The sequence below is a fragment of the Palaemon carinicauda genome, chromosome 7 (genome assembly GCF_036898095.1).
Source record: "Palaemon carinicauda isolate YSFRI2023 chromosome 7, ASM3689809v2, whole genome shotgun sequence".
In the NCBI taxonomy this organism is placed as follows: Eukaryota; Metazoa; Arthropoda; class Malacostraca; order Decapoda; family Palaemonidae; genus Palaemon; species Palaemon carinicauda.
Genome location: NC_090731.1, coordinates 47,217,020 through 47,229,519, shown reverse-complemented (window position 1 = coordinate 47,229,519; position 12,500 = coordinate 47,217,020). Strand labels below are relative to the sequence as shown.

The 12,500-nt window shown below is 32.7% G+C and overlaps 2 protein-coding genes across 2 annotated transcripts in view; both read left to right on the top strand.

Annotated features, from left to right (window-relative positions):
• The window catches only part of LOC137644277 (putative uncharacterized protein DDB_G0290521), a 9,143-nt gene extending 2,575 nt beyond the window's left edge, over positions 1 to 6,568 (top strand). Inside the window, exon 2 of the mRNA XM_068377270.1 lies at positions 5,943 to 6,568. Coding sequence (XP_068233371.1) covers positions 5,943 to 6,568 — 626 coding nt within the window. The remainder of the gene's footprint in view (positions 1 to 5,942) is intronic.
• A 927-nt stretch (positions 6,569 to 7,495) lies between these two features.
• Positions 7,496 to 12,500, top strand: part of LOC137644276 (putative uncharacterized protein DDB_G0290521) — a 16,497-nt gene continuing 11,492 nt past the window's right edge. The window contains exon 1 of the mRNA XM_068377268.1: positions 7,496 to 7,694. Within this exon, the coding sequence (XP_068233369.1) occupies positions 7,496 to 7,694 (199 nt within the window). The remainder of the gene's footprint in view (positions 7,695 to 12,500) is intronic.

Genomic DNA, 12,500 nt, shown 5'->3' with positions numbered 1-12,500 from the left:
AAGTAGCCTCTGCACACCAGCAGGAGGAAAGACAAATTGTCCTAAAGGTGTGTTTGTGTCTCATGGAGCATAGAAACTCTAACCCAAATTAATCAATAGACCATGTTATGGAGACCATGCCTCTATCCAAGGGTAGAAAACATTGGTTAGTTTTCAGAGTGTCCTTCTCTCAGAAAATTTGTGGTTGATTATTTAAAATATCCATCCCTGACGATCATCAGACTGGGGTTCGAGTCCCGTTCAAGTTCGATAGTTTTTTTAGTGTCTACAACCCCACCATCCTTGTAAGTTAAGTATTTGGGGCTGGGGGTCTACCTACTGAGTGATCAGTAGCCAATTCCTGGACTTCCCTTTGCCTTTTTTAACTACCTATTTATGTAAGTATAATTTCTACACCCTTCCACACATTAAGAAGAAGAGCTGGAATCGACAGCATTTGGACACGAATATGAGCTGTGCACTATCAATAACACAGACTCGGATTCATCACCTGAGTGAAAATAAACAACAAAAACCTTCCCAATGTGGTACAATATATTCAAAAGTTAAGTGAACTATTTGTGTAGGTAATTCCAAATTCCATGTGAGGATAAAGCCACAACTGATGGCTTTTTATAATTGGTAATTTTATAATTAATTTAGTTTTCATAAATAAAGCAAAGGTATTTTCTTCATTAGAATCTTATATTTTTTTATGATGTGCAAAAAATGGAACAACGGTTTTTTTTTATTGATATCAATAAACTCTGAACAGTGATAGTAGAGACCTATTTAGTGAGATCGTAATATAATTAGTGTTATCACATAAGTAAGGAAAGGGGAAACTGGGTGAGGAATATGGCACCAGACTGCACAATTCTGTTCAGGAAAAGGACAAATTGCAACGGGAGAAAGAATTCAAAGCCAAACTGCTTGAGATCCTATAATCCTCTCTAGGTATAACCTCAACGGATGGCAGGAAACTTTACTAACCTACGAATCTTTTATGTATATGCTACATTTAAAAACAAACAAAGAAGAGTGTATAATCTCTCAAGTATGGACACTAGCAATCATAAGCACACAAGAACGTATACCAAACATAAAATCTTACGTATGTACACACACAAAAATATATATATACATACATATATATATATATATATATATATATATATATATATATATATATATATATATATATATATATATATATATATATATATATATATATATATATATATATATATATATATATATATATATATATTCACTTAGAAAAGCGGGTTGCTATAAACTCATGGGCTCCAACAGGGGAAATAGCCCAGTGAGGAAAGGAAGCAAGGAAAAATATCTTTTTAAGAACACTAACAACATTATATAAACTAAAAAAAGGTTTTACGAAAGAAGATGAAGGGCAATATATATATATATATATATATATATATATATATATATATATATATATATATATATATATATATATATATATATATATATATATATATATATATATATATATATATATATATGTATATATATATATATATATATATATATATATATATATATATATATATATATATATATATACATATATATATATATATATATATATATATATATATATATATATATATATATATATATGTATATATATATATATATATATATATATATATATATATATACATATATATATATATATATATATATATATATATATATATATATATATATATATATATATATATATATATATATATATATATACACACGCACACACACACACACACACATATATATATATATATATATATATATATATATATATATATATATATATATATATATACATATATATATATATTTATATATATACACACACACACATATATATATATATATATATATATATATATATATATATATATATATATATATATATATATTTATATACACACACACACACACATATATATATATATATATATATATATATATATATATATATATATATATATATATATATATATATATATATATATATATATATATATATACACACATACACACACACACACACACATATATATATATATATATATATATATATATATATATATATATATATAAATATATATATATATATATATATATATATATATATATATATATATATATATATATATATATATATATATATATATATATATATATATATATACATATAAATTTATTATTTTACCATGATAATCACTTCCATTTATGAGTCATATAAGTGTGATAACATATGACATACTACAAACCTGAAAGAAATGGAAGATTGGACATCACCCATTAAGTAAGTTGAAGCTTTTTACCGATTAAAGTGAAAAGAGATTAGAGACCACAATTTAGCTCTTTTATATATGCCATCGATAATTTATTGTAGCTTAAACAAAATATTTGTGAAATATCACATAATCTTGATTAATATTTTTGTCAAAAGCATTTTCTTTCCGTCATTTTGCTAGAGTCCAATATACGAATTCTAGAAACTGTTCTGTGAAATTGTTAACAGAGAATGAAAACCACCAAGAGATCACATTGATACAGTGAGTATTTCTTTATCATTGAATACAGTGCAAATTTCAAATGTTAATCTCCTCATTGCAGTTTTAATTCAGGATTCCTGATTAAATTAAATAATTGTATTACATTGAACTCTCATTGGTTTCAGCATTGATGGGAGTTTGTTACGTTTTAAATTAGCTTTTAGCCTTCTGACTTTTTTTCATTGGAAATCATACGCGGGCTTTTTTTTCAGTCATAATCATCTAATAGTTGTCTTGAAGAAAACAAAAAAAGTATTATGACCCCAAGACGTGGTAGTGTAATGCTAATGTAAATAAAGTTTATATATAAAGATAAAATATATAATTAAATAATCCTAAACAGAGAAAAATATATTTTAGGGAAAATAATGCATTTATAAATCAATCTAATCATTCATTTACATATACCAACTTTATGCAGAGGCGATAGGTTGTCACGGCACCAACCACCGGTTGACATACTAACACTAGAGAGTTATTGGCTACTTTAACTGACCGGACAGTACTACAGTGGATTCATATCTCTGGTTACGGTTCATTTTTTTCTTTTTCTACACATACACCGAATAGCCTGGCCCATTCTTTCTACGTTCTCCTCTGTCCTCATACACTTAATAACACAGGTTACCAAACAGTTCTTCACTCAAGAGGTTAGATGCTGCACTAAAACTGTTCAGTGGCTACTTTCCTTTTGGTAAGGGTAGAAGAGGTTCTTTAGCTGTGGTAAGCATCTCTTCTAGGAGAAGGACACTCCAAAACAGTGTTCTCTAGTCATGAATAGTGCCATAGCCTTTGTACCATGGTCTTCCGCTGTCTTTGTGTGGAGTTCTCTTGCTTAAGGGTCACTCGGGTACACTTTTCTATCTTGTCTCTCTTCGTCTTTTTTTATCTAAAATTTTATAGTCTATATATAAATGATCAATCGTAATTATGTTACTGTTCTTAAAATATTTAATTTTGTTGGAGCCCTTCAGCTTATAGCATCCTGCTTTTCGAACTAGAGTTGTAGCCCAGCAAGTAAAAATGATAATAATAATAATAATAATAATAATAATAATAATAATAATAATAATAATAATAATAATAATAATAATAATAATAATAATAATAATAACAGGTATTCTTGTTCCATTTTACATAATCTGTAAGGCGGCCAGTAACCGTCCCTCACCGTTACTCCATATACCTATATAATTCCTGGTTTTGAAACCTTTAAATTCTAATCATTCATTCTCAAATGTAAAAAGGATTGCCTCTTCTATTCATTTCCTATCCATCGTAATATTCATCCACGCATCTTGCTGAACTTTACTTCCGTCGAGTTCATCTAACAAACATTCAAAAAATGTCTGTTAACTTTCTCAATCTCAATAGCATCTTCAAAGGAGTGCTAAAAGAGTGATATATAACATAAAAAGAAAAAAAACATTGAAGATTATGATGATAGAACTTAAGGCAACTTACTGTATTTTTTTTATGGGGGGGGGGGGGGTTAGTAGCGTAAGAACTAGTTAAATCAACTCAAATTACATAATTATTGATAATGAAATTTATCTAGCAAAAAATTCTAACTAAATTACAGAAAAAAAAAATAAATCAAGCCTGTGTTCCCTCTCCAATGACATTTTCCATAGAAGGATTCGTTCTATGTTTTAACACAAATTGAATAAATGAAATATATGACTTGAAAATAGGCAACAAAGTGTACGTGTGAAATAGAGTGTGCCTGCTCTCGTTTTTGGGCAAGTGTGTGAACTTCGATATCATCTGTTAGTCGTATCAGTGGAGTTAAATAGGTCTAAATTATTAATTATTATGGTTAAGACAAGAAACTCGAAAGTGAAGTCACGTTCACTGCACTAATAGTAATTCGATCAGTAGAGTGGAGCTGTTAAGATATTCCAGTAACACATCAACAATTCAGGCGTCAAAGAATGAATAGGCTATAGCAGTAACCGGCCACCCGTCATAAGAGAAAAAGTTTAAGGTAAAAAATATGTTTCATGATTTTAGTAAATTTTACAGCCCCTTCCCCTTCTCTCTCTCTCTCTCTCTCTCTCTCTCTCTCTCTCTCTCTCTCTCTCTCTCTCTCTCTCTCTCTCTCTCTCTCCTTTCATTTTATTCTAAAAGAGGAATCACTTCTTAAAAACACCTACACACATATATCTATGATGACTACACCCCCACACACATGCGCACATGATAAAGCCAACATATGCTGCCTTGATAATTGATTTTTACATTCCATTAAAACTCACCATAAAATTCGGCTGAAAAGAAACGGTCACCAAATTCCTCGTATACCTTTGCAAAACAGTTCTTTTTTTGTTACGTACGTTTCAAATTAGATTTTTTTAATCTCTGTCTGTTTTCAGTATTTTATCAATAGATTATCACGAGTATCATGCACTCACAACTTACATATTTTCATTCTAATTCCAAGCTATCAAAAATTGTTGTAAAACCTTTGTTTCAACTCGGTAAAAATGAATGTCCTGGCCCTAGAAAAAAAAAATCAAGAAAAAACACGCTGAGAATCACATGCATGTTTTTTATACTTTCGTGATTCCATAATATAGCCTTCTATGAACCATAGATTTCTTCACTTTCATTACGTTAGTGTTCATGAAAACATTATTTGATGTTCAGGAAGCGAAGAACCTTTTCGTCTCATTTTCTCTTATTAGAATAACATCCCTCACATATCCGTAGTACTATGAACATTACATCATTGACAACTACGACCCTCCCCCCCCCCCTCCTGAAGAAAGAAAATTTTATCGCTCTTCTAGAAATTTCTTGGAATAATCTAAATATTTCTATTACTTCCTTTAGCTCGATGCATCAGTTGTGAAATCGAATATCATTCGTTGTATAAACAGTTAACAGAACATTACTTTTATCTGAGTTTCATATTTTCCTACCTAATTTTCAGTGGCCTTTGTTCCCTCGATGAACTAGAAAATGCAATTCAATAGACCCTTTCAAGCTCTAATAAATATGTCCCATCTATTTCCTGCTCAACGGTGTTTTTCATTTTGCATAGAATATAGTAAACATGATATTTTAACTTCTCTTGTCACAAACAATAATTCTCGATGATAGCAGGGATAAAAAGATAATGACCTTTCACATGTATTTTATTTGTAATAGTTATTCGTAACATAATTTCATTATCTAGAGTTTATAACATTTTAGGATATACCAGTTCTTATGATAATTGTAATTCTATCACCTCAACTGGAAAAGTCTTAGTAATATGAATATTTTTATGCATATTTCTGATCTCATATTAGCTTTCACCTCAGTTTATTATCATATAATAATTATGTCTGACCAATGAATATATGTGAATCATACATGAAGCTGTTTCAAAGGATACATTTAGTGTGGCATCTGAATTTATTTTGGTTAATCAACTGACTCCCACTAACATTCCTACTGCCACTAAAACGACTATTCCAGCTCCAACCCCAACTCCAACTTCAACATCCACCCCCAATCTCAATCCTACGCCTATTCCTCCTCCACCTCCAACTCTAACATCCACTCCCAATCTCACTCTAACTCTAAATCTACCTCCAACATCCACTCCCAATCTCAATCCTACTCTTATTCCTCCTCCACTTCCAACTCTAACATCCACTCCCAATCTCACTCTAACTCTGATTCCACCTCCAACTCCAACTCTAACTCTAACATCCACTCCTAATCTCACTCCAACTCCAATTCAAACTCCAACTCCAACTCCATCTTCCAATGCCAACCCCAATCCCACTCTAACTCCAATTCCCACTCCCAATCCCACTCCAACCTCAATTCGAGCTCCAACTCTAAATCCAGCTTCCACTCCCAATCTCACTCCAACTCCAGCTCCAGCTCCAAATCCCACTCCTAATCCCACTGCAATTGCAACTGTAACTCCTTTTTCCAACCCCACTCCAACTTCCACTCCAATTCCAACTCCATCTTTAGCTGTAACTCCACTTTAAACTCCACTCACACCCCAACTCCAGCCCCAACTCCAACTCACACTGTCAATACCACTCCAATTTCAACTTCAACTCCAACTCCAAATTGTACGTTATATATTTTCAGCGAAAATAAATATCGAGTTTATGGGTTTGAAGGTTTTATTGAGCAGTAGAGGCAAAGGGTAGGTAATTGCTCATCTACATGACGTTAAGACAATGGTTCTTGTTGACTGATATTTAAGCCTATGGGCCAGTCAGCAATGTTTCATTCACCTTAATATCTATTTTACTATGGGTTGATCTCGAGACGAACAGACTGCTGATCATAAATGAAACCACTAGGCTATCCATTGCAAAATAATATTAGTCAAATCTAAGAAACCCATACAATTTCAAACCATCACATCTTCAATCAATATATTTATTCAAATAGTAATTCTTTATATGCATAAAAACAACAGAATATAATTGAAGCCTAAATGGATGAATATTTGAAAATTTTCAATTAGCCATCTGATGAAAAAAAAATTCGAAAAAACATAAATCCCAATGCAATGGCGGCAACCAAATATTTGCATAACTATAACCATATGCAAACAAAAGCAGCCTCACCTTACAAAATATTTATTTATTCTGCTTACATCGATATTAATTCATATGAATATTTCAAGTGTTTCATCCCATTTTATATATGAATGGATAACGTCTTAATAAACCCAATACCTCATTGACACGTAGAAGGCATACGATCGAGTACCACGTCAGGAGCTGTGGAGATGTATGAGACAAAAGGGAGTCCCTGAGAAATACGTAAGAATCACCCAAGATATGTATGAGAGTGCAAAGGTAAATGTTAGGAGCAGTATAGACCTAACAGAGAGTTTCCCAGTAAATGATGGGCGACATCAGGGCTCTGCATTGAGCCCTTACCTATTTGATCTGGTCATGAATGTAGTAACGCAAGGTACTAGATCTCAGTGTCCTTGGTGTATGCTTTTTGCTGATGATGGTATACTGGGTAGCACTAGGCGAGAGACAGTAGAAGAGAAACTGGAGAAGTGGGGAAAAAATGGAAAAGAGAGGATTGAAGATCAGCAGGAAAAAGACAGAGTATTTGAGATTGAAAAGTGGGTAGAATGGGGAAGTAAGTTTGCAAGGAGGGAGATGGAAAAGAGTTGAAATTTTTAGGTATTTAGGATCAACAGTTGCAGAGGATGGTGATCTGGGGGCAGAAATAAACCACAGAATACAAGCAGGGTGGAAAAATTCTAAAAAAGAGCGTGGAATACTATGTGACAGGAAAATAAAGGTTAAGTTGAAAGGTAAGGTACAGAGGCCCGTTGTGGACCGGCAATGATGTATGGAGCGGAGGCGTGGGCAATAAAGGAGACAGAAGAGAAGAAACTGGATGTGGCAGATATGAGAATGTTGAGATGGATGTGTGGGGTGACAGGAAGGTATAAGATATGGAATGAAGTAATTAGGGGTACCACACGAGTTAGAAAACTATGAGATTAGATCCAAGAAAGTAGACTGAGGTGGTTTGGTCATGTCATGAGAAGAGATGAACAGTATGTTGGGAGGAGAGTGTTGGAAATGGATGTACAGGGAACGAGAAGGAGAGGGAGACCAAGGTGGATGGACTGTATCAAAGATGACTTTCGATCAAAGGGATTAAAAGTGTGGGACAAAGGTATATGGAGAAAGCTAACCAGAAACATCGACCCCACATAGAAGTGGGAAAAGATACATACAAAGAAGAAGGATAACGTCTTAATAAAAGCCTTACTGAGAATACATTTCCTTTCTTCCATGCAAGTGTATTTTATAAACGCTCATACATTGTTTTGATCTCTCTCTCTCTCTCTCTCTCTCTCTCTCTCTCTCTCTCTCTCTCTCTCTCTCTCTCTCTCTCTCTCTCTCTCTCTCTCTCTCTATCTGACTGATATTAGAACAAATTGTTTAAGCTTGTCATTACATGTTTCATATTGTTGAAGTTTTTACGCCAATGTTATCTTCAACAGTTTTGTAATCAAGCTTGTGATTTCGCGTAAACAAACCACTTATGTCCACCCCACATTATTATTATTATTATTATTATTATTATTATTATTATTATTATTATTATTATTATTATTATTATTATTATTATTATTATTATTATTATTAGCTAATTCACAACACTAGTTGACAAAGCAAAATGCTGTAAGCCTAAGGGCTCCAACATGAAAGGAAACATGGAAAAGAATACAATAATTGAGAGGTAATACAATCAAAATAAGATATTTAAATTAGATCTTTCATATATCAGTATGAAAACTTAAAAACAATAAGAGGAAGACAAATAAGACAGAGCAGCATGCCGGAGTGTACCCTAGATCTAGAGAACTCTAATCCAAGACAGGGGCTTTGGCACTACCCAACACTAGAGAACAATGGATTGATTTTGGAGTGTCCTTCTCCTAGAAGAGTTGCTTACCATAGCTAAAGCACCTTTTCTAACCTTGCCAAGAGGAAAGTAACCACTTAACAATTACAGTGCAATAGATAACCCTTTGAATGTAGAATTGTTTGGTAATATCAGTGTTGTCAGGTGTATGAAAACAAAAGAGAATGTATAGAGAATATGCCAGACTATTTGGTGTAAGTGGAGGCAAAGACAGAATGAGCCGTAACCAAAAAGAGTACAGGCTGGCCAGTCAAAGGAGCCAATAACTCTCTAGCGGTAGTATATATATATATATATATATATATATATATATATATATATATATATATATATATATATATATATATATATATATATATATATATATATATAACATATCATTACTAGCTAAGCTACAATTATAGCTGAAAAAGCAGAATGATATAGCCCCAAGGACACCAACACGGAAAAATAGCCAACTGAAGAAAGGAAATACGTAAGCAATATGGTAAGTAATAAATAATTATTTTGAAAAATGTCAAGAACATTATTAACATTGAAACAGATATTTCACATAGAAACTGTAAAGAAAGACTTATGTCATCCTGTTTAACATAAAAACATTTACTTTTAATTTTAACTTTGGAAGTTCTACCAATTCAACTATCCCGTTAGGAATATCATTCCACAACTTGGCCAAAGCTGGAATAAAAGTTTTACAACAATGTGTAGTATTGCGCCTTATGATGGAGAAAGTCTGTTTATTGAAAGTAATTGTATACCTAGTATTACTTTGGTTTGCTTTATCTTAAGGGGTGCTTTTCTGGTCCTATACAGTAGAAGACCACCAATTTATACAGGACCCTCACAGCCTTTTATCATGCAATTAGTCTGGTACTGCCCGGTGATATCTGAATGTAATTTATGGTCAGAATTATGAAAAATCTTATGCAACATGCAAAACAAACTAAATGAACAACGGTGCCAGAGAATACTATTTAGATCAGGAATAAGGAATCTAATCGACCATGAGCCGCTGTCCATCAAATTAAGACTGATAACCGAAGATCTTAAAAGACTTTTCTCAATAGGCCCCCTTTTTTTTTACAACTGAAGAAGACGCAGGCCTAATTTGTTTCGCAAAAGTAAATTTGATTTTAAGAATCGCATCGGATATTTCAAGAGTCATACTGAGTTCATGAAACATTATCAACACTGGGATCTGGATACTGAGGAGCAACTGCCCTTGACAAACTTATGATCATACTTTTAGTATTGTTATCATTCAACTTTATTCCCCATAATTTGCAACATGCACTAATTTTAGCTAGATATCTATTAAGAGATTCAGCAATCCCAGATCTATATTTAGGAGAAGGAATTGATGCAAAGAGAGTAGCATCATCTGCACATACAACAAGCTTGTTTTTTAGGCCAAACCCCATTACATGAGTATATAGTATGAAAAGTAATGGGCCAAGATGACGACCCTGAGGATCACCAGATATCATATTCCTAAACTTACTATGGTGCCCATCAACAACAACTCATAGTGACCTATTACATAAAACTGCCAACCATTTAAGTTAGAAAACAAAAGTCTCATGAAAAACACAGTCAAATATAGCACTAAAATCAGGTTTAATCATAAGAACTTCCTGACCACGATCAAGACATTTCTGTACAGAATAGGAGATTTTATGAGGGTATCACATGCTTCAAGGCAGTTACGAAAGCAAATTGCATATGAGGGAACAGATGATTTCCTTTCGTAAGCCTATTTAGACGTTTCGCCAAAAGGCGTTAAAAAACTGTAGATAGTATGGTAGTTATAGAAATTGGGCAGAAATCAGTCAGGCTTGAATTACCACAAACACATTTACGTAATGGAGTAGCAATACCCGTTCTCCAACAAGTGCTAAAAGCTCTTCATCATACTAACCTGAAAAAAAAAAGAAAAAAAAAGTCTTTGGAGCTAAGAATTCTGTAGTCTTTATAAGAAACAAGGGGAAGATATTAGTTGGGTATACACCTTCATAAGCATCAAGGTCCATGAAGAGAATATGAATTTTACGGGATCGAAAAGCTATACTAGTTAGTTTAGCCTAAGGAAAACAGGAGTGAGGAAGATCAAGTTCCTCATTACTCTACTAACTGTCGAACACATCAGCCAAAAGGTTGCCTTTTCTTATGGAGAGTGGGCGACAGAGCCACCTGGTCTGAGTATTGGAGGAACTATTGTGTCTACCCCAAAGAGTACAGATTTAAGGGTAGCCAACCACTTACGCTCCTAAATTGTACCAGAAAGAGACACATATGGTTGAATTGTATTTCTTTTCAGTTAAAGCATAAACTCTATGAACAAAAGCTCTAAGTTGAGATTAGTTATACCAAGTCAAATCTGATATGTTACCCTATAAATGCATCTCCTAGTTTTTTGAACTTCCACTTTCCTATTGAATTGCACATTTAAAAATCTATCAATAACTACAACATAATGCATTCTTCCTTAGAATATAATTATTGTAAACACTGAATCATTTACTAAATATGCAGTTAGGGTGTTTTATCTCTAATACATGATCTTTAGAATTAGAGTAAATGAAAGAATAAAAAAAAATCAGACAATGGCTAGGTTAAGTAAAATCATTAAATCAAATCATCAGAATTTACATATAAAAATCAGGCTTTATATAAGTTTATTAAGATCGGTGTTACTATATGGACATTAGTCGTGGTATGAAAATGAAGGAATATCCAACAGATTTTGTATTGTTGAGACTAAATATCTCAGAAGAGTATTGGGGGTTAAATGGCAGAAAATGATTCAAAATGAAACTACAAGAAAGATTACTCGAGTTCCATGTGTGGCTGAGATCATGGTGTGGGGAAGGAGATGGTTATGGTATGTTCTTCGCTCTCCCCAAGAGAGATTAGTTCACAAAACTTTCAACTGAGCTCCATAAGGCACTAGAAGAGTTAGAAGACCCAGGCACACATGGGTGAGAACTATGAAGAGTGAAGTAGGAGATGATGAATGGAGAAATATGGATTTAAAAGCTCAAGATTGAGATGACTCTCAAAATCTAATCGAGGTCCTTTGCCTCAATAGTCGTTGGAGGAGATGATGATGATGAAATTGATTTATATATATTTCTGAAGGGTGACTTTCTGTTTTGGTTGAACGTCAGAGGTTTACAAGATTGAAATAATTCTAATGTTCTACCTATATCATAAACCACTTCATTTTTAAGTGATACTGTTTATTTGCTCGTGTCCAAGATAGCGTAATTTTTTTTCCGTATATTAGATTTAATTTTACTCATTATTTTCTATTTCTTCCTTACGCATATTCCAATTACCTTTTATACAAAGCAAAAGCAGAAGCAGTCGTCTTTGTATCAGATAATCCGAGGATATCCTTTTTATTTGCAAAGGATTCTGCAAAGCTTCTCTTAGTCAAGTGATTATCACATTTTCTCTGATACGCAAAGCTTCAGTATTCCTGGATTTAGTCAAACT